Source organism: Nannospalax galili, unplaced genomic scaffold, assembly GCF_000622305.1.
Source record: "Nannospalax galili isolate Female #2095 unplaced genomic scaffold, S.galili_v1.0 scaffold132, whole genome shotgun sequence".
In the NCBI taxonomy this organism is placed as follows: Eukaryota; Metazoa; Chordata; class Mammalia; order Rodentia; family Spalacidae; genus Nannospalax; species Nannospalax galili.
This window is the reverse complement of record NW_008332644.1, coordinates 304010-325744: the sequence shown is the minus strand read 5'-3', so window position 1 is coordinate 325744 and position 21735 is coordinate 304010. Positions and strand designations below refer to the sequence as shown.

Sequence of the window (21735 nt, the reverse complement as noted above, 5' to 3'; positions counted from 1 at the left end):
ACTCCAAAATCTTTCCCCTTTGTTCCACTCAAATCTGTGTGTGTGTGTTTTCATCTCAAATTCGTGCCCCTCCGTCAGGCCCAACAGCACATCACACGGAAGCACAGACCCCACCGTGCACAGCTCTCAGCCACTGCATGTGGAATATACACCAATGCTCCTAACACCTCCGACCCATGAAGCTCCTTCCTTTCCCAGGTCACCATGGGAGCACTCAGGTCCTCCTAATTTGTAAACACTCTGAAAACTCTCCAGGGACAAGACAGTAGGAGAACTTACATTAATTCTCCTACAAAAATTCATGCAAAAGACGCAATTTCCATTAAAGTGACTAACAGGCTTGAGTGCCCAGAACTTTGAGGGAAGTTCTTTCCTAGGGACAGGTCGCATGTCCTGCGGATGAACATCCTGGGGGCTGGCAGCTAGGCTGGGAAGCCTGGGCTCTGCACTGGACACCCAGGCCCACCTTGCCCTCTATGGTGACACTGGGTGCCCGGGGAAAGCGGCCAGCACTGGACTGGCCAGGCCGAGAGGAAGCGCGTGCTGGCTCTTGGGAAATGTAGTTTCCCCGTCCCCGGAAAGGCATGCTCCGGGGACCTCGGAGGCCGGCTGCGGCGTGGAATGTGAGGTGCTGCAACGCCCGCTACCGTAGCTCGGGGCAGCCTCCTGGACTTCGATGGCTCTTACCTTCCTGCTGAGGAACTCCCTAACCAGGGAGGTGGCCACCTCCTCCACGTACAGGGTGTCCATGCCGCCGCTGCTCCAGAGTCCGTTGGGCCCAGTATGGCGCCGTTGCCGTGGCGACGGAAGCTGCAGAGCCCAGGAAAACTCCTCCTCTTGCCTGGGCTCCCCGAGGGAGGCGAGGAGGGAGGAACGTCCTCGGGCGGGGAGGGAGGAGCGTCCTCCCAGCTGCCTCTGCCGGGGCTCCGCCTCAGAGGACCATGGGCAGCCGAGAGCAGATGGTCCCGTGCCTGGTCGGATCCGAGGGTCCATTATTCTAGATAAACAATGAGGAGCGCTCATCCCGCGGTTCGCCAGAACTCTCATTCTGGAGTGCTGGAAAGACAAAGACTTCCTCCTCCTCAGCATCTGTGTTCCTATAAGAACACTGTTCTTGAGCACCAGGGGCTTCATAACGGTAACCACACCTTTAATTCTGCCAAGGTGGTTATTATTGACCCGTTCTTTAAAGAAGACATTGAGATTCCAGAGGGCAGTGTTTGTTACCATCTAAGAACTGGGAAGGACTGGGAGGTTGGTGGAGCCCAGGTCTTTGCCAGTCACTTGGGTTCCACCTTAATCTCTGTCTCCTCAGAACTGGGCATCCTTTGGAAAACTTAAGGCAGAGAAGAGACAAGATCTAACTGGTTTTGACAGGGCTTCTGACAAATGGCTCTTTTGACTATGGACTGAAGAGGAGCAAGAAGTCTGGAATCAAGGCGACTAGGAAACAGCTGTGATTATCAGTGATCCCGGTAAAGTTCAGGATTAACATAGTAGCCATGTGAATGGGGGTGGGGGGCTGCATGTGTATCTATGCAGAGCCGTGGCTCTGTCCAGCTGGTAGTCAGTGGACTCCTGTGTTTTTGTGACTAACACAGGGAGATGCTGCAGCCCTAAATGCTGTCTGATTTCCTGTTTGGTTCTGGCAACAGGGAGCATCAGGTGTGTGCTGGGGCATGGAACAAGGAGGTGAGGCCTGCTGCTGAGGGGCAGGAGTTTTATGAAGGCCTGGTCTCTTCCACAGTACTCTGGGAAGGACACTGACTGAATGGACCCTTCCAACTCAAGGCTCTTGAGGGCAGCTCATCAGAGAACACACCATAGTCTGGGGCCAGAGAGAAGGGGAACATGGATCTGCTGAATTGCAACAAGTCTGGCTCAGCAGAATTAGCAGGACATCATGAAAGTCCTTCTGATGACTTGACCTTCAGAATTTCCTAGCTATCTGGCCACCACTTCCAGAGGTCAGAATATACTTACCTGGTAGGGGAAACACCATGATCAGGAAGGTGGTTTTCCCAGGGCGAGGCACATCCATTGCACTTTGGGATGTGCTGACCCCTGTGATTTCCCCAAATGCAGGAAACTCAACTAGATAATTTGTGGTAGTGGGGGACTGCATTCACACTTTCCCCTGGTTTTCTATATTTAAATATGTACTCTGGGGGCTGGAGAGATGGCTCAGCAGTCAAGAACACTCGTTGTTCCTGCAGAAGACCCGGGTTTGAATCCCAGCACCCACATGGCAGCTAACAACTGTCTGTAACCCCAGTTCCAGGGGATCCGACAGCCTCTTCTGTTCTCTGCAGGCATTGCACGACATGGGTGCACTTACCTACCTGCAAGCAATGCATGCATACACATAAAATAAAAAATTAAAATTAAAAAAAGGTTCCCTCCCAGGCCACCATCCAGGAAGCATGAGAAACACACTCTCCCTTGTGGGCCTGTCATGTCAGCCACCTCCCAATCTCTGCACCTGGGCTGCATTCACATGGCCACCAACGTGAGCCTGGAGATGGGGTGGGGACTCACAGGCCCTGCAGGCCCTGAAAGATAAGATGGGACAGCCTTGTACTCTATGTGTACATCTGAGAGGGTCCATGTGAGGCCAAATAGAAAGACAGAAATTTTTATGGAAATATGAGAAGGAAAAGGAACCTCTTACCCAGAAATCTGGTTGAAATCTCTAGCCAGCTGAGAATCAAGGATTCTAACATAATTAACATTTTATTAAGGCCTTCCTCTTTTCTTAGCTGTAAGCCTATGATTTTCTAGTCGTCTTACCAGAAACCCCTTTTATATTTTATGGTGTTACCTGGACTTCCTAGTACCTGTACAGGTTCAACGACATAGAAACAGCATTCTTCTTGTTACATTGTACAGACCCTGCCTTTGTTGGCTGTTAGTAAATCTGGAGCCAGTCTATTTTGAAATAACATCATCACAGAGTTCAGCTGTCTTTGCATCATTGTACCAGGGAAACAAATTCTGATCTGTTGACTTATGAATAGGGAGCGTTCTCTTGGTTAGACTGAGTGAAATATACTCCTAGTACCAAGTCCCAAACCAGTGAGAACCCCTAAAAAGAATACTGAGAAACTGGTTGTCATTTGGGGTCATGGATTAATTTTCCTTGAAAATTAAGTGAAAGGGAAACTTGGACAGGGATGCCAAGAAAATAAAATCAGGTAGTGAACAGGTGAACTGCTGTGCAGAGTCCCTACCCGGCAGTAGGGAGACATAAAATGGTCCATTCCACAGAGGATGTAGACTCAAGAGAGTGGCCCAAAGCAAGGCCAGAGGAGCAGCATCCTTATCTGTGCACAGGGCAGAAGAAAACAGTTTGTGCATAGAGGGTAAAGTCCATCTAGGGCTGTAACTGCCAGAGTGCGTTACGGCAGGATTAAGACCCTGCATGGGCAATAAAAACCTCTGATAGGGCTTCCCAGGATGAGCTGTCCTCTTCTCTATGGAATTTCTTTTTTTAATTAAACTTGTTCCTTGACAGTTTCATCCATGTATATAATGCATTCAGATTACACTCACCCCTCTCCTACCTCCATCAACCCCCTCCTTTCACAGACCCTCCTCCTGCTTTCGGGTCATTTTGGTTTTGTTTTGTAACCAATTGAATTTAGCCAGAGCCACCTACCATCCCCATGCATATGGGTGTGGAGCTATCTACAGGTCATCACTAAAAATACTGACTCTCCCTCCTCTATTATCCTTCAAAGGCCAGTAGTTCCCCAGGGAGGGGTGAGGGTCCATGAGTCCCTCCCCGATTCATGACCTGAATGTTGACAAACCCAGTCTTGTCAATGCAGACCATAGCAGCCGGTGTGAGTTTTTGGTTGTAGCAGCCATGCTACGCCCATAAGGTATTTTCTCATTCTTTCCTCTTTATAGTCTTTAAAAATTATATATATATATATATAGAGAGAGAGAGAGAGAGAGCGAGAGAGAGAGAGAGACAGAGAGAGAGACAGAGAGAAAGAGAGAGAGCTGGTATGGTGATACTCTTATTCTCAGCACTCAGGAGGCAGAGGCAGGTGGATCTCTGTGAGATGGAGGCCAGCCTGGTCTCCATAGCAAGTTCCAGGCCCGCTGGAGCTACAGGAAGATCCTGTCTCAAAAAGACATAAAACAAACAAAAAACCACTTACACTGATTCTTTGAGAATTTCACACAATGTATTTCGATCATATTCAGATTCCGTCCTCCATCTGCACCCCACTTACTTCCTTTCCCTCTCTGACTTCATGTCCTCTAATCTTTTTCTGAAAGGCCTCCTGAGTCTGATTTGTGTTCGCAAAAACCCACCTTTTGGGGTGGGTTCATCCCCCTGGAACCTGGTCAACCTACCTAGCATCATACCCCTAAAGAAAACTAACTGACTGACCCTCTCTCTCTCTCCCTCCCTCCCTCCCTCCCTCCTTCCCCCCCCCCCCCCCAGCTCTCAATTGCCAGTAGTTCCTCAACTAGGCTTGGAACTTCTTGCCCACTTCCCCTGCCCCCACACATGGTGGGATTTTTGTCTGATTTGAGCTTGCAAAGATCTTTTGTGTGCTGTTACAATTGCTATGAATTCATATGTGCAACTGCTCTGTTGTATGGAAAATAATTTCCTTATAGTCATCCACCATCTCTAGCTCTTATGATCTTTCTATCCCTTCTTCTGCAATGATCCTTGAACCATAGGAGAAAAAGGTGTGATATAGGTGTCTCATTTAGGGCTGAGCGCATCATAGTCTCCTATCCTCTGCACATTGACCAGTTGTGGGTCTATATTAATCACCATCTGGTTCAAGAAGAATCATCTCTGGTGAGAATTGAGAGATGCATTAGTCTATGGGTATAACAATAATTAGGAGTTCATTTAATACTATGTCCATTTAGCAGAATAAGGGCAATAGTTTCTCCCCTATGACTTCCCATCTATTTAGCCACATGTTCTTGGCCCTGATAACAGTGCCAGGTATAGACTCCATCTTGTGAAGTGGACCTTAAAGCCAATCAAAAAGTGCTTGGTTACTCCCACAACATTCATGTCAGTATTGTACCAGTGGGCTCACCTTGCCGGGCCAGCTGTTATTGAGACTCACAGGGTTCGCAGCTAGGGAAGGCTGACGATTACTTTTCTCTTCCAGCAGCATACATAACACCTTCCAGCACTATGAAAGCTATCCAGTAGAGATGAAGCTTCAAGGTCAGTACCAGTGTGATTTCTCTTTGTTCTACAGTTCATGTGTGTAGTATCTTTAGCAATAGGGTCTTGCCATCAAGTTCTGGCAGACAACCGAGAGCACTGGCAATAGCCAGGTTTGTTTGAGGGTCTGTGGGACCTAGAACAACTTCAAAAGAGGGAATCCATTCCTGGCATTGGACTGTTTATTTGCCAGCCTGTCTGGAAGGGGCCTTGCCCCCTTGCCCCATTATAGGTTAACTCCATTTAAACTTCTGTAATAGAAGCTTCTGTAACAGTAAGTTTCCATTTGACGTCTTCAAAAAGCCTTTAGTGTTATCATCCCTCCTCATACTCCCTCCTGTGCCCTGCTCTCCCATTCCCCACCCCATTTAACCCAAGCTACTCCATTATTCCCCCTTTCCCCTTTATATCACTGCATTCTATCTTCCCATCCCCCATGGCTCCTTACTAGTTTCCTGGCCTCAATGGATTTTCTGGTTGAAACATATCTAAAGATTCAAAGCTAGCATCTCCTTAGGAGAAAGAATATGTGGCATTGGTCTTCCTAGGTCTGGATTACCTCACTCAGGATGATTGTTTCCAGTGCCACTCATTTACCTGTGAATTTCATTATTTTGTTTTTCTTAACAGCTGAGTAATATTCCATTGTGTAATGTCCCATACTTTTATTATCCATTCATCAGTTGATAGATATCTAGTTTTGAAGTCTGTTTGTCCAGTATTAGAATAAGTATCTGTCTGCTTGTTTTCTGGTTCCATTAGCTTGAAATACCTTTTTCCACACCCTTTACCCTAAAGTGCTTGATCATATCCCGCCCCCTCACTCTTCCTTCCAACTCTCCCTCGGACCCTCCAATCAGATCTCCCTCCCAATCTCAAGACCTCCTTTTTTAGGTGTTTTTTTTTTTTTTTTTGTTGTTGTTGTTGTTGTTGTTGTTTTGGAAGTAGCAAAAAAGCTAGATTCTCTCTTCTAAACCTACCTGTTAGCCTGTGTTTTTTATTGGGAAATTGGGAGCGTTGATGTTCAGTTACTATTGAAAGGTGTGCTTTAGTAATTGCCACTTTGTTGGCTTTGTGGTGCTATCCTATTCCTCACTGCTTAACTGTCCTGGTATTTTGTTTGTGTTGTGTTTTGAGACAGGGTTTTCCTGTCCTGGAACTCCTATATAGACCAGGTAGGCTTTGTTCTCACAGAGATGTGCCTGTGTCTGCCTCCTAAGTTCTGATATAAAAGGAGTGTACCAGCACACCTGGCATTTCTAGTACTTTTATTTGTCCCCTATGACCTCTTAGTTTTGTTCATCTTCATGCCAAAATATTCTTTTCAGTGTCCTCTATAGAGCTATCTTAGTGATACTAAATTCCTTAGGTCTGTTTTTGTCATGGAAAGTTTTTCTCATTCAATATGAGTTTTACTGGGTATATAGTAGTCTGGGTTGGCAGTGGCCCGTGCGCATAGAAAACTTGTCTCAGCCCTGAGCTGTACCCATCCACTACTTGGTGCCTGGAGATCTGTGGGTGTATGCATGCCCAAATTCATGTCTGGACCAGGGCTGCTTGACACTTTGAATCCTGCAGACTTATGTGACCTAAATCCTACCTCACCCTCAGACCACTGGGCCAAGTCCACTGAATCTACTGTTTAGTGTCTGGGGTCTGGTGAGCCTGTGTGCACCAAAACCCGCCTCACCACCAGGCTGCCAGTCCATTCACCCTCTCCCATGTGATGACTGAGACTCTGTAGGCCAGTGCATGACTAAACCCTGCCTCACACCCAGGGCTACCAACACCAGGCACCTGGGATCCCATGGGCCTGTGTGCACCCCAACTCTATGGTATTTCTTAGTTAGTAGTCTTAGCTACTGGTTCTTGGTTGGAAAAAGAAGCTATCATAAAAATAGGTCATGTATTTAGTTAGCTATGGGTCAATTTTGCTTATCTTGTTCCAGATTCAGCAGAGTTATAGTAGAAGATTAAATTGTTGGGTTTGTAAAGATAGGTGTCCTGGTCTTGATCATCTAGATTGGAGATTGTTTATAGATTGGAGATTGTTTCAGGATTTAAGGGAACTTTTGAGGGAGCAATTGAATTCTTTATGGAACATTTGGAAGGTCCAGAGTAGGAGGCTTTTGTACAAATGGGAGCTGATTGGGTTAATATTAATCTGGAGTATATTGGTCCAGAATTTAGTAAGGATTTACCAAAGACAGTGAAGAATTGAATTTTCAATATTTTATTTATTATTTTTATTTTATGTGTATGAGTGTTTTGCCTGCACTATGTAAGTGCACCATGTGTGCAATACCCCACAGAGGCCAGAAGAGGATTTCGGGTCTTATGGAGTTCATCTTATGATGGTTGTTAGACATCATGTGGGTCCTCTGGAGAAATAGCAAGTATTCTTAACCACTGAACCATCTTTCCAGTCCCATATTTGGATTTTTATATTAAAATCTTAATATGAAATCTTAATGTGAAAGGTGACATTGATGATAATCCAGTCTAAAAGTTTTACTGGATGTGGATGAGATCCATAGTTGAGGATGGAGGGTCACAGATACAATAGTTTCTATAACTAACATCCTTTGTTTATTTAGTGGCTGGATGTCCTTTTAGGTAGTTTCATGATGGAATGGGTAGGAGAAATAAGGAGAGGAGGATTTCAGGAGAATGAATAGAAGAAAAAAGTCAAACCAGAGGATGAACATGGCAATAGTCTTAGCCTGAGCAAAAGAAATTATTTCACCCAGCAAGAAATATACAGGTTCTCATATTCTGATTTGAGATTAGGCCAGGTGTGGTGGTGCATGCCTTCAATCCCAGCACTCAGGAAGCAGAGGCAGTGAGATCTCTGTGAGATGGAGGCCAGCCTGATTTACATATTGAGTTCCAAGCCAGCTGGTGGGGAGACTCTGTCTCAAACAAACTAAAAAGATTATGACTTCTTTGGGGAGGTGCAAGAGAAGCCAAAAACAAACAATTGCTGAAAATGCCATCGTCAATCATAGCTAGCAGTTTCTAAATTCAAGGTGAGTTCCTCAAGGATATGATCCTGGATATTTTCTTGAAGATATTTTTCCCTGGCTAGAGTTAGCCTGATCTGTGAATAAACTGATAAGTGAGCTGAAGCTCTTTTGTGGTAGAATCATAGGCTTCTCCTGCTCTCTCAGGCATTTGAAAAGGAGCCGAGGTCACCTCTAGGCTCACAGATATAGTGTGTGATTGGCCAGTGGTTAAGAACTTGGTCTTTTGGATAATTTAGTGGAGATATTGGCGCATGTAGAGACAGTTGCATATAGGACTGCAATCTTTCATTGGGAGTACTGAGGATAATTTGAAGTGTCTCTTCCAGGAAAGTTGAAGGAATGGCGTTTGTCCTGGTGGCCCCCCGAGGAGGTCCTGGTCCTCAGGTTTCATGTTTATGATCTAGTATGAGGGGTGGGAGAAAGATGCTATCAGTATGCTCCCTTAGCAGGTTTCTAGCAAACTCTGAAGAGGACAGTTTCCCCGAGGAGGAGGTTTGATAGGTATGCCAGAGTGGAATAGAGAGGGCCTACTGTACACTAGCTCAAAGGATTTAAGTGCAAAAGTTCTTGGGAATGGTTGTAAATATTTTTACACTTATTTATTTTTATTTATTTACTCTTTATTTATTTGGTGTGTGTGCATGTGTGTGTACAAATGAATGTGTGCCATGGCACATGTGTGGCGATCAAAGGAAAACTTGTAGGAGTCCATTCTCTCCTTCTACCATTTGGGTCCTAGGGATTGGACTCAGGTCATCAGGCTTGGTGGCAAGCATCTTTACCCACTGAGACATCTTCCCCAGACATTTAAAATTTTTATTACATTTTATTATTTATTCATTTATTGTTTATTTTGTATGTGAAGTGGCTATTATGCGACAACATGCTTATGGAAGTCAGAGAACAATTTTTGGGAGTTGATTCTCTCCTTCTAAGATGTGGGTCCTCAGGATTGAATTTAGGTCACCAGGTTTTACAGCAAGCAACTTTACCTGCTATGGTGGTAAATGAAAAATGTGCTCCATAGGCTGAGCTTCTGAGCACTTGGTTCTCAGCTGGTAGCACTGTTTGGAGAGGTTATGGAACCTTTAGGAGGCGCAGTCTTACTGGAGGAAGCATGCTACTGAGGACAGGCTTCAAGAGGTCATAGCGTCTCCCTGCTTCTAGTTCACTCTGAGTCTCCTGATTGACAAAATGTGATCATTCAGCTTCCTGCTCTGGCCTTCTGCTGCCATGCCATCCCTACAATTGTGGACTCTCCCTCTGGAACCATAAGCCAAAATTAACCTTTCTTTTTATAGGTTGATTTTGATCATGATATTTTTCACAGTGACAAAAAGTAGTTGGTGCACCTGCTCAGCCATCTTGCACACAAAAGCTGATGTACCTCTGGTCCAAGGAGGTCAGATGACATTGTGAGCAAAACTTGGCAGCATTCTCCATGTGTATTACAGGCATGAGATATGCCCAAGAGTAAGGGAGTCATAGAGACTTGCACCAAGGTTCCTGAAAGCTACTGAGGTCATGTGTGGCAGAGTCAGAGTCCCTGTAAGGAAAGAAGCTTATGTTGCAATATAGATGCCAAACATTGGGATGTCTGCTGAGGAAAGCTGTATGATCAGAGTGAAGCCAGTCCAAGGGAGCTGATATGTATGCTGCAGGCAGCAGAGTTGGAGTGATGGGCTCCTCAGGCCCTTTGGAGCCCAGATGATTACAGCATGAGTCTTACATGCCAGAAATGGAGCTTCAGGAATTGGGGTGGGGGGAGTTGTTTTGTTTTGTTTTGTTTCTTGCCTTGTTGGGTTTTGGGTTTCCTCGGTTCCAATCTTTCCTTATGATCACCCATTCCTCCCCTTTTGGAATAAGAATGTTTACTCTGTGCCATTGTATAGTGGTAGTATGTACTTTTTTTAGGGACTCACATTTAACAGATTTCCTTGAGTCTCAGAAGAGATTTTGGACTTTTGAACAGTGTTGGGACCGTTAAAGACAATAGGAACTTTTGAAGTTGGGGTGAAAGCATTTTTCATTATGACTACAAACCTATGGGGGCCAGAGTGGACTATTGTGGTTTGAATGTGAAATGCCCCCCATAGGTTCCTGTGTTCAAATACTTGGTCCCCAGATGTTGGTATTAGTTTGGAAGGTTATGACCCCTTTAGGAGGTGGAGCTTTGTATAATGAAGTAGATCACTAAGGGTGGGCCTTGAGATTTTAATCCTGGACCCACTTCCTTTCTGCTCTCTGCTTTCTGACTGCAAACACAGTGTGACCAGCTGCTTCACTGTCCTAGTTTGCTTGATGCTGCTGTAACTCAACAGCTCTTAGCTGAATGGAACAGTACTGTTTGGCTACTTCGTGACATCTAAGACTCAAAGGAAGACAGGATAAAGGCAAGAGAGAAACCTTTTTTTAGTTAGCATCCATATTAGGTTTTATCTATTCACTACCAGCCATCTTCTCCATTGACTCCAACCTGCTGCATGAACCTTTCCCTACGCGGCCCCTAGCACAAGGAGTGTCCTGGGGAGACTCAGCTTTCCAACTTCTTAGTCTCCTGATCTGCACAAATATACGTCTCTTGTCCAGTGGTTCTAGTGGAACCCCTTTCCTAAGAGTGGTCAGAATGTTCAAGCTTCACATACCTGAGCTGATGGTCATGGAGTTTTCTTCTAGTTCATTTTCCTAAAGTTTCCCATAGGTTGTAATCTGTTTTCAGACTCAAGAAAGTACGTTAGGATTTTCATAGGCTTTGTTTCCTTTCAGCATTCCTGGATAGAACCATCTGTAAAGACAATAACATTTGGAGCAAGACCAGTTCATTCATCCCCAGTTCAACTCTGGTGGAGGGGTAATTGCTTTATGAACTATCACTGTCTCTAGCAGGCAAAGGCTAGGCCTCTGGGACCCAAGCTGAAGAAAACAGCCCATAAGCCCCATGCTTTTCTTCCCCCACCCCAGCCTGTTTATATGGCTGAGAGTTAAATTTAAGAGTGACAGAAATTCCAAACAAGATAAATTTACTAAGGAAATGCAAAAAATCATGAGGATAAGTAAAAATAACTACTGGTCATATCTGCATATCAAGGTCAATCCAGAGAGTGATAAATCATAACCTGCTGAATAAATGGGTGTCTCAATGCATGTTTATAGAGAAAAGTAAATAAAGAGAAAGAAAAACCTCCTCCTTACTTTAGAATATCAGCCAATAAATACAGAAAAGATGATGTAACTGACAAATCACCATTTGGCAACCAGAATAATAATAACCATTCACTCAAGGAATAATAATCAATAGGTGCAAAAACTAGTAGATAGGTATAAACTAGTAGATAGCCTCATGGTGTCTCTCTGTAAGATACCTCTGAATTGATCATCACCACTATGTTGCTTTTGCATCACTGTGAAAATACAAAAACAAAAAATGCCTCACAGAACCTTATGTGTTACAACACTGACCTGACAGACAAGATGTGCCCACAGTGCAATGGTGGCATGATTGCTATGGGGTAACCAACCACTTTCTGCTTGGATTTGAGGCCCACTCCACAAGAGAGAGAATTCATATGAGTCTGGTACTGTAAACCTGATGAAAAGCCCATGACTGATGAAGTCATAGGCCCTAGTGGGGAGCCTACTACTGCTGTTTTGCTAAATATCCATGGTGCAAAACTGTCTTCATGTTTATGTTTCTATCCATAGACAAATGTTGCCTTCAGCCATCATCAGAGAAGGGTTTTGTTTTTGTTTTGCAGCAAATGGCAGTGAATTCAGAGACTCTTGGCTGTTTACAGTGCTGAGATTAGGAGAGTGTTGAGTGCTCAACTCTAAACCGAACATCTACATCATCCCCTAAAGGCTCAGAGAACATCAGAGAAAGGGGAAAGAGTGTAAGAGTCTGATGATGGGAAGAAGGGATGAGAAATGCTACCTTCTGGATATGATGTGACCTCTGCAATCAAGAACTCACAGCATGCATGAGCCTGGGCCTGGCAACACTCAGCCACGGATAGGGAAGGACTCTTGGGGTCTGCCCAGGGGAACTACTGAGTGCTGAATGATGCTGGAGGAAGGGAGTCATTGTCTTCAGTAGTTAGCCATTGCATATGTGGATGACCCTGGTTAAACTCAGTTGGTCTCAAAACAGAAACAAAATGACATGAAAAGAAGAGGAGGACTTGCAAAAGGTGGGGGGGTGATGCAGATGGGAGGGGGACAGGACAGGGCTGGGTGAGTATAATCAGAATGCTATACACGCATGAAACTGTCAAGGAATAGCCTCACAGAAGCAATTTAAGCAGGGATGGATGGGTTTATTTTAGCTCAGACTCAAAGGTTCCAGCCATAGTCCTTGGCTCTGTTGGTTCTGGGCCTGAGGTGAGGCAGGACATGATGGTGGTAGGAGTATGTGTCAGAGGCTGCTTACTTCATAGTGGACAGGAAGCCAGAGAGAGGAAGAGATTAGAGACAGGCATAACATTCAAAAGTGTGTCCAGTGATGTACCTCCCCCAGCTAGGACCCACCTATGTCACTTCTATACCTTTAAGTCCTAATCCTACTTCTGGGCAGGTGAGGGGACGATGTCCTCTGGGAGAATCTCCATGGCTTTGTTTGCTGATTCAAGCTGACAGAACCAAAACAGCCAACTCTTGATCCTTTCCTTTCTAGGCAAGCAAGCTAAAATGCTTGTGTTAAACAGCTGTGTGTCCTCACTTGGGCCTTTGAAGAACTAAGGAACATGGGTTAATGTGGGATGTTTGAGGCTCTGTGAGGCTGCAGTGGGTCCCTGTTCTCAGGAAGGAGGATGAAGGAAGCCATCAGTCACCAAGGTGCTCAGGCAAAGGGGCCAGCAATAGGGCATGTGTCAGCAGAATCCCTCCTCACCTGCCACACTCATCTATAAAACAGCAATGTAAAATAATGTCATTGAGAAAATAAAATGAGTTTTATACATTTTTAAATCAGCTAACTTCAGAGGAACATTAGCCACAATACTAAGAATGCAGAAATAACCCATGCCCACCAATGAGTGAATGAGCAAACTAAATAGACACCATATATTCATTTAATGGAATATTACTCAGCCTTAAAAAGGAAGACAGTGCTCACACACAGTACAACACAGATGAATCTCAGGAACATTATACAGAGTGAAATAAGCCAAACACAAAGCTATCCATTTCCAAGCCATCAGGAAACCTGGACGAGCAAGAGTATAGCAGGCCTCTGGCCAGCCCTCCAGGCTGGAGACCTGGACCCCTTTCAGGCCACCATGAAACTAAGCCCAGGGGTGGAAGTGTGGTGTCGTAGCTCTGAAGTCTGTGCAAGAGCTGCTTAAGGTTAAGGCCAGGATCCAGGATACTCCACTCCTCCTCTTCCTCCTTCCCCTTCTTCTCCCCACCCCTGCTTTAGAGCCACAGAGAGGACACAGACCTCCCTACCATGCAGGACGAGAGGTGCAGTGTGACTGTTGTCTCCAGTTGGCACTGGCTTTGGCGGAAAGGACAGGCTGCTCAGAAGTGAGGCTGTAACAGGTACACTCCAGCCAGTAGGGTGATCAGCAGCAACCAACCCACAAGTGGCCTAGGCTGGCATCACACCTGAGCTTCTGCCTCGCCTACCAGAAGCCACCTGAAAGACAAGGCTCAGGGACTATGCATGTTGGCTGGGAAAGGACTGATCTATCCACTGTGATCCCAGGTGGGTGACCCTTCCCCCATACCACGAGTGACCTCAGCATCCACAAAGCTTTGCAGTGCTGAGATAGTCTTTGTAACCTGGGACAGGCTCTTCCCCAATTAGGCCTCATTTTTCCCAGCAGGAACAGGAAAATGGCCCAGAGGAGTGTACCAGAGTGACTCTAGCAAACTTTCATGCTGATTTCATGTCCATCCCCTTCCCTTGATCCCCAAGAAGAATAGAGAACTCCGAGTAGGGCCTGGGCAGTTATGAAACATTGGGTGGATGGAGTAACTACAGGGGGTGTGTGAACACAGGACTTAAAATGCAATGCTGGAAGACTCAGAGCAAATCCAGAGGATCATAATCTGTGTCTGACAATCCAACTGGTGCTCAACATTTTCCCAACAGGAATTTGCTTCTCCCTGCCCACCCCATAGCTCCCCACCCCAGCCAACAGTACCATCCTACATTTGGGAAGCAGTAGGATCCCAAGGCTGCCACCCTTGCTGTTTGCCCTCTGCTTTCTTGGGCTGCAGAAGGGAGCTAGGCTTGGAGGTGACCAAAGAGCCTTCTGCATCCACATGACCATTCAGCGGCTCATGGAGAGCAGTTGGGGACTGCAGGTGCTGGCTCCTCCTAACCATGTCCCGAGCCCCGGGCCTTTGGAGACCAAGGCCCCCAGCACCCATTTCCCCTGTCCCCTTCAGGTTCCTACAAACACTCTAAGTAGAACTTCATGGTTCTACTTAGGGCCAGCAGCCCCCTGGAGCCCCTGGGTACCCCTTGCCTGTGAAGCAGCCCTCTATGGGGACCCTGCCTGCCCTGCCTAGAGCTTAGCAGTGCTTACTTGGAGCTCCAAAGTAGATCCCTGCAGAGTTTCCACATGGTCCCTGTGTTCCTTCCATGCTGGTACTCCCTGAGCTTTCCCTTTAAGAATGCAAAAGTTCCTGAGCCACACCTGAAACTCCTCTGACCCAAGAGCCAGGCCAGTGGCAGCTGCAGACTCACTAGTCCTACTTCCTCTGTGGAGGACTGGTGTCCCTCAGGGGCAGCTAATGCCCTGCCTCAGGTGCAACTCTTACCTGTGTGCAATCTCCACAGGTGCCAGAGCTGGGTGTCCCCAGCTGCATGTGCCATAAAGCCCCAAGCCACTTCCATGGATCACAGGTGTAATGGACTTGAGTGACTAGAGATGCCCTCATCTGTTCCCCTGGCAGTCACTGGGGTCCAGTGGCTCTCTGCAGGCCGGGCAGTGGGCTCAGATCAAAGCTGAAACCTGGGGACAAAGCTGGGTAGCTGAGTCAACAGCACTGTACAAGCATCTGGAGGTCAGAGATTCACTCTTCAACCCCGTAAATGAGGATGATGGAAGCCAGCCATGAAACAGGAGGAGCCTGGCTTGCTGGCCACCGGCTTGCCATGGGACCCGGCCGAGTCTACCCTGGGCCTCAGTGCCCTTCTCTGGAAAAGGGGAGTGGGTTGTAAAATCTTCCACAGAAAAAAATCTCCCTTCTTCTTTGGCCAGGAAATGGCACTGACTTGTCCATACTCCAAGCAGAAATGCATCGGTCACACTGGAGGTTCAGGCCTCCTGCCCTTGAAGCGGGAAGGACAGGAATGTTTTACTTGGCTTTATAAAAACAAACAGTTCTGACACTGTATAGCCCAGCAACCTGTGGCTTCTACAGAGGCAGGATCACCCAGCGGTCACTCACTAAGGCTTCCAAGGGGCAGGACTGGGACAAGGGCTTCTGAGTAGGCAGGAAACTGCCATACTCAAATAACATAATTCAGAGGGGTGTGTAATAAAGGGACAGTGCTAACCAGAGGCACTGTGTTGGTCTGGGCTTTCCAGATGAACAAATCCAAGAGGAAGTATGCATAGAAAGAAATTTGTTTTAAGGACTTGGCTCCCATAACTATAGAGTCTGGCAAGTCCAAACCTGCAGGATGGCGCTGGCAGGCTGGACCCAATCCTTTCTCTTTGGGTTGATGATAATGAAAGCTGGGCATGAGTTCTGATTCTGTGCAGATGTTTTCCTTGTACTGGAAAGACTGGCAGTAAGTGAACATCTTCCATTTTGGGTGGCACAGTTCACCTTGCCTACTTAAAGGATGGTGTCTGAGATATGGTGGGGGAGCAGAATCCCAGAGACAGGATCTGCGTCACCAGGTCCCCCAAGTGATAACTGGGCCCATGAGCAAGTATGTGAGCCACAGGACTGAAGGACAGAGAGTATGGAGGAGGACTCAGGCTGATGAGCAGAGGGTGAGGTGTGGGGTGGGTCTGTGTTCCAGCTTTGGGCACAGGGCCTTGAATGTGAATCTGGAGCTCACTGTCACCACCAGAGCCACCTTGGGCATTACAGTGTACCTTCCTTCCTTGTTGCTAAGGGGGACCAGCCTTGCAGGTTGCTATGAAGATGACAGGAGACTCCTGTCACATAGTGAGCAGATGGTAAGTGTCAGGGACTTTGCCCACAGTATCTTCCTCAAAGTTGATTTTCAGACATCTGTAACCCCTAGGTCTACCCTCTGGCAAAGCATGCAGGCTCTCACTCTTTAGACTTGTGGAAAGAGATGGAGCAGTGCCCTTGGTATAAGAATATTGGGGTGTCTCTGAGAGCTGTTTTTTTTTTTTTTTTTTTTTTTGGCTTTTTTTTCCACATAAAGCCTTTTATTTTGCAATCATTACAGAGTCCCCTGCAGCGTGTGACCATGAATCTATGCCCTCTCTGTCCACTTTCCCCATGGTGGCAATAGTACTAAACCACACTGATCCTGCCCATGTTTCTAATTCGGCCTGTACTCATGGGGGCATACACATGTCCACACATGTGCCTGTGTGTGCAAGCACACAGAACTCTGTGATGTTATGATGCCTCCTTCCCATATACGCTAACATTTTTTAGTAGTTTGTCCAAATACAGGGCTTGGTCAACATGGCCTGGTGATTTGGGAAGGAGCTGCCTAAGTTTATTCCTGAGTCAATCACAAAGATAACATTAATGAGTGAATAAATGAAATTAAAGGCAATGAGGAATGATTAACTCAATTCAAGGCAACTGTTTCCAAGGGAAGTTCACTGACTCTAGTGCAGAAATTTTAACCATCTCTGATCTTGCTTCCCCACCCCAGGGAGCCTTTCTGCTCTGGCATTTGCTCTGTTTGTTTGCCTTCTGCCGATGAAGCCCAGACCTTGCACATGTTGGCTCAGGGCCTTGCACGTGTTGGCGAGCCTTCTGCCACTGAGCTATATCTCTGCCCTCCACTCTCAACCCCAAGAATGAAGCATTTCTGAGTTACCACAGACCCTGTTCTTTCCTTGTCTCTTTCTCTAGTTTTCTGTAATTCTCTCCCTCTGCTGGTACAAGCCTGGCAACACCTTCACTCAAAACAACCCTAGGAACTGGGGTTCAGAACATCCACAGGCCAGCACTAGTGGTGCTGTGACACTCCCATGTTTCAATACTTAAAGATCAAGTGGTCAGAACACCAGCACCCTAGCTTCATCTTCGAGGGTCCTGGCTCCTCCCTGGTAGGGGAGGTCCACCCAGGGCATTATGAAAGGCCTGGTGGGAAGGGGTGGACTCACTACAGCCTGGAAGTGTGCACACAGCTGATCAAGATGGAGGGTAAACTGCTCACAGGAGGTGAGGACTATGAAAAAGTCAACCCCAAGGATTATCTGACCACCTACTATGCGTTTGACTCAGGCACCGTGGCTGAAAACAAAATCCTAAAGTTTAACCTGGAGAAACTCTTCCAGACCTTCTGGAAAGGTGAGTGACAGGCCCATGTAGGAAAGGGCTGGAGCTGTGTCCGTGGGAAGAGCTGCCATCTGCACACACAGATGTTGCAGGGGTGACCACCCTGGCATCCCACAGGGCCTGAAGGTGGCAGTGTGGCCACATCCAATGGAGCCATGCCCCAGAGACGAGGAACTTGGCTTAAGGCAATGAACAGCCTAAGCTGCTTCATCTGTAAAATGGGCGGGGTGTACCCAGATCTGTGGGGCCCCCCGAGGCCCATGCTGGGGGAAGGTAAAATAACAAATGTGAGTGCCGCGGCTACTCTGTTCACCTCTTCTGCTAGAGGCCTTTCAGAGGGTTCTGTAACCTTTCCTGGACTATGAATCTCTCTGGAAATCTGATGAAAATTCTTTCACACACAAGCATAAACACACACGCTCGCTCGCTCACTCACTGACTCATTCACTCACTCACTCACTCACTTTTTCTACTACATCCCAGGAGAGACTAAGGCTCTATGCCAGGAAACCTCGGAATACAGAGAAAGGGAAATTCCGTGCTCTGAGAAGGGACAGGCTTAGAGCTGGCACTGGTTTTTGACAGGCAGACAGTGGGTATCAAGGGAGACTGGAGGATGGAAAGAGCAGGACTGAGGACCCACTATAATGGTACCCTTGCTTTCTCACACGCGACTGCCTCCCAGGCTCCCACTAGCACCCTGGAGGAAGCAGGGAGGTTTTGGTGCCAGCTGCCCCCTGCCTCCAGTGTCACTCCAGGCCCTTCTGCACACAGCCCACAGACAGCCCAAAGGCAGGAAGTGTCTGCCCTTCACTATCACATCCTAATGAGGCTTGGGATTCTTATCCACCTCAGCAGGGTGTGGGTGCCCAGACCTGCCTGTGCTGTCTCTACAGGAGGCATGGGGGGTGACCTCCTGATCAACATTGGCTCAAGCCCCACTGTCTACCAGTTGCTTTCCGCACGTGAAGCTTTCCAAGAGATCATTGCCACAGACTACACTTCCAAGGACCTGCAAGAGCTACAGAAATGGCTGAATAATGACCCAGGGGCCCATGACTAGTCCCCTGCCATGCAGTATGTGTGTGCACTGGAGGGAGACAGGCACCTACAGGCACTCCATGTCACCCTCCTGCTTCATCCTTCTCAGACAAGACCTCTCCATGACTGGGAGAGCACAGGGGCCCACAACCCTCTCATTTTTCTCTTGGCCCACCTGTCCCTCATAGCCAATAAGCCCTCCTCCTGTGTCAGTCCACCTGCAGTCCTGGAGGTGCCTGAGATTGCCTGCCACTGCTCTTCCCTTCTCTGTGCACACCCATCCCAGCAGTGGTACCAGCTTCCTTCCATCTGCCGTCCTCCAGGAAACACGCCCTGCACTGCCCCATGCCACTACCCCTTTCCTCTGGAAACTGATTCAGCTTTTCCTTTGATCTTGGGGGACCTACTCATCATTGAAAGACAGGCTGTAGGGTAGGCCCCACACTTGTCTCAACCCTAGAGACAAACACCACCTGGGAGCTCAGAGGGTGTATGCCTCAATGGGAGCCCCTGGGGTCAACGATTCTAACCCAGCACCCACAGTTGGAGAGACCAAGGCCTTGACTTGCAGAGGGGACTTTAGCTCTTCTCAGAGCAGTATGAAAACAGAACTCAAAGTTTCTACCCCAACATGGAAAGAGGGACTGACTTTGTTACAGTCTAGGACAACCTGAATGGGTTAGGGTGAGAGGGCCACAAACTTCAGGAACCTCGGAGTGAACTCCAGCTTCATTCATACTTCCCATGAGTTGAAAAGCACACACAACCACGGGGAGGAAGTCACACCCTGTGGATCGCCTGTTCCAGAGGGAAAGGCAACAGTCACCCTGTAGATAAGAGACGAAGGTAACGTGAAGTGAGAGGAGAGGCTTGGGGGGTGGGGCAGAAGGACAAGGTGCTGGTCCAGGGAAAATGGAGACATGACAGCTCCCAGAAGGAGCTGAACCTCCTATGGTTGAAGTGAGGGAGAGAGGGCGTGGAGAGGTGAGGAAAGACCATGCCAGTGGAGCGAGCAGCATGGACAAAGGCCAGCAGACTTGTATGTGAGTGAGGAGAATACGGTTGGTGTCAGCTCAGTGCAGCAGGTTGAGAGCCTAGGAACCCTGGCTGACCTGGTGGCAGAGCCCTTCCTAGCAGTGACTCTAACCAGCAGAAGCAGTGGAGGGGCTGGGAGGATGCTGGAGTCTGGACTGATGCTGCGGGGCTGGTTAGCCATTGGCTAGTGGTTTAGATGTGAAGGAACGTAGAGTCAAGGGTGATCCCAGGTTTCACAGCCAGAGCCGCAGGAGGGGTAGAGCCATCTTCTGTTGGAAGGAGGGAGAAGGGAGGAGTTCATGTGGCAGGTACAACTGGGGTGCTGTGGATGGAGCTTCCGGGTGATATAGCCATGTGAGAGTGACTGGGTATGCCTGTGGGAACTCAGTGGCGACTGCGGGGCTGGAGAAGGAACTCTGGGAGCCATCAGTGGGTGGCTGAGACCTTTACATAGCGTGTGTAACAGGAGGAGGCCTGTGTTGCAAGTAGAGATCTGGAGGGGCTGCAGAGGGAGACAGGGAGAATAAGAACCATGAGCATGAGACTCCCCCAGGAAGCCAAGGAAAGAACACATTTGCAGAAGCAGGGAGCCCCAACATGGACAAACCTGGAGGCCACTGTACTGGAAACAAGCCACACCAAGAAGGAGGAGTGCTACAGGGTTCCATGTCACAGCTATTCCCAGCAGGCAAACCCACACACAGAAAGCAGACAGGTGCTCACCAGGAGCTGGGAGGGGCTGGTGGGAAGTCACTGTTTAATAAGTTCAATTTCTGGTTGGGTTTTTGTTTTAGATAGGAATTCACTATGTAGTCCAGTGCTGAGATTATGGGTATGTACCACCACACCCAGCTGAGTTCAGGTGGAGGGAAAGGTTTGGAAAGAGTGGCAATGGTCACACATCATCATGAGTCCAATTAACATTGCAGAACTGGACACGAGTGTTCAAAAGTGCCAGCCAGTACAGCACACATGTGAATTCCAGCACTCAGGAGGCTGAGACAGGAGGATCATGAGTTTGAGGCCAGCCTTGGCTACAGAGTGAGTTCCAAGTCAGACTGAATATAGAGATCCCATTTCAAAAAAAGGGGAAGATTTTGTTATATATTTTTTTCAAGTCAAAAAATAATAATGGAGGAATGGAGAGATGGCTCAAGCACTGGCTACTCTTGCAGAGGACTTGGGTTCAACCATTACAACTCAATTCCAGGGAGCCAATGCCCTCTTCTGGCCTCTATGGGCACCAGGAATGATGCCAACAAATGTGGTACACACACATATATGTAGGTAAAACATTTATACATATAAAATGAAAATAAACAACAACAACAATAATAATAATGGAGCCGATGAGTTAGCTCAGTTGGTAAGGTGCTTGCCTTATAAGCAGAAGGACCCGAGTTCAAACCCCAGAACTCATGTTTTTTAAAAAAAAGTAAGGCATGAAATGGTGACTCATGCTTATAATCCCAGCACTGAGGAGGCCGAGACAGGCAGATTCCTAGGACTTGTGGGCAGCCAGTTTTGCTTCTTTGATAAGTTCTAGGCCAAGAGACCCTACGTCAAAATTAATCTTGTTTTTGTTTTTGTTTTTGTTTTTGTTTTTGTTTTTGTTTTTGAGATAGTGTTTCCTTGTATCTCCAGCTGGCCTGGAACTCACTTTGTAAACCAGGCTGGCCTCAGTCTCACAGAGATCTGCCTGCCCCTGCTTCTGCCTCCTGAGTATTAGAATTAAAGGCATGCGCCACCACAGCTGGCAAAATTAATTTATTAATAAAAAGTGTGAGGCGTAGTGGCACATGCATTTAGTCCCAGCACTTGGGAGGCAGAGTCAGGCAGATCTCTGTGAGTTTGAGGCCAGCCTGTTCTACATAGAGAGCTCTAGGCCAGTTGGGGCTACAGGGAGACCCTGACTCAAAAAGACCAAAAAAAAAAAAAAAAAAATTTCTTTGGGGGGTGGGCGTGGGG

General features: G+C 47.3%; 2 protein-coding genes, 2 long non-coding RNA genes and 1 other non-coding gene across 8 annotated transcripts in view; 3 read left to right on the top strand and 2 right to left on the bottom strand.

The window, feature by feature from the left end:
- The window catches only part of Mindy4 (MINDY lysine 48 deubiquitinase 4), a 152848-nt gene extending 151531 nt beyond the window's left edge, over positions 1 to 1317 (bottom strand). For both annotated transcript variants that reach the window (XM_008827521.3, XM_029560838.1), the window contains exon 1: positions 688 to 1317. In XM_008827521.3, the coding sequence (XP_008825743.2) occupies positions 688 to 1230 (543 nt within the window). In that variant the 5' untranslated portion in view covers positions 1231 to 1317. The remainder of the gene's footprint in view (positions 1 to 687) is intronic.
- LOC108490544 lies at positions 998 to 15140 on the top strand. 3 transcript variants are annotated; one of them, XR_003848639.1, is made up of 6 exons: positions 998 to 1138; positions 1316 to 1475; positions 1748 to 1967; positions 5154 to 5212; positions 11994 to 13939; positions 15023 to 15140. It is a non-coding gene; the product is annotated as an uncharacterized LOC108490544 (long non-coding RNA). The 3 variants fall into 3 exon arrangements; XR_003848638.1 differs by lacking the exon at positions 1748 to 1967 and having other exon boundaries at positions 5157 to 5212; XR_001872318.2 differs by lacking the exon at positions 1748 to 1967.
- Positions 1976 to 2140, top strand: LOC115069368. Its single transcript, XR_003848653.1, has one exon. It is a non-coding gene; the product is annotated as a U1 spliceosomal RNA (small nuclear RNA).
- On the bottom strand, positions 8071 to 15089 carry LOC115069363. Its single transcript, XR_003848640.1, has 3 exons — positions 15004 to 15089; positions 10884 to 11023; positions 8071 to 8638 (listed from the first exon to the last, which is right to left on the bottom strand). It is a non-coding gene; the product is annotated as an uncharacterized LOC115069363 (long non-coding RNA).
- A 2409-nt stretch (positions 15141 to 17549) lies between the features above and the next one.
- Inmt (indolethylamine N-methyltransferase) overlaps positions 17550 to 21735 on the top strand; it is a 7017-nt gene continuing 2831 nt past the window's right edge. Inside the window, 2 exon segments of the mRNA XM_008827520.2 lie at positions 17550 to 17703; positions 18588 to 18795. Coding sequence (XP_008825742.2) covers positions 17550 to 17703; positions 18588 to 18795 — 362 coding nt within the window.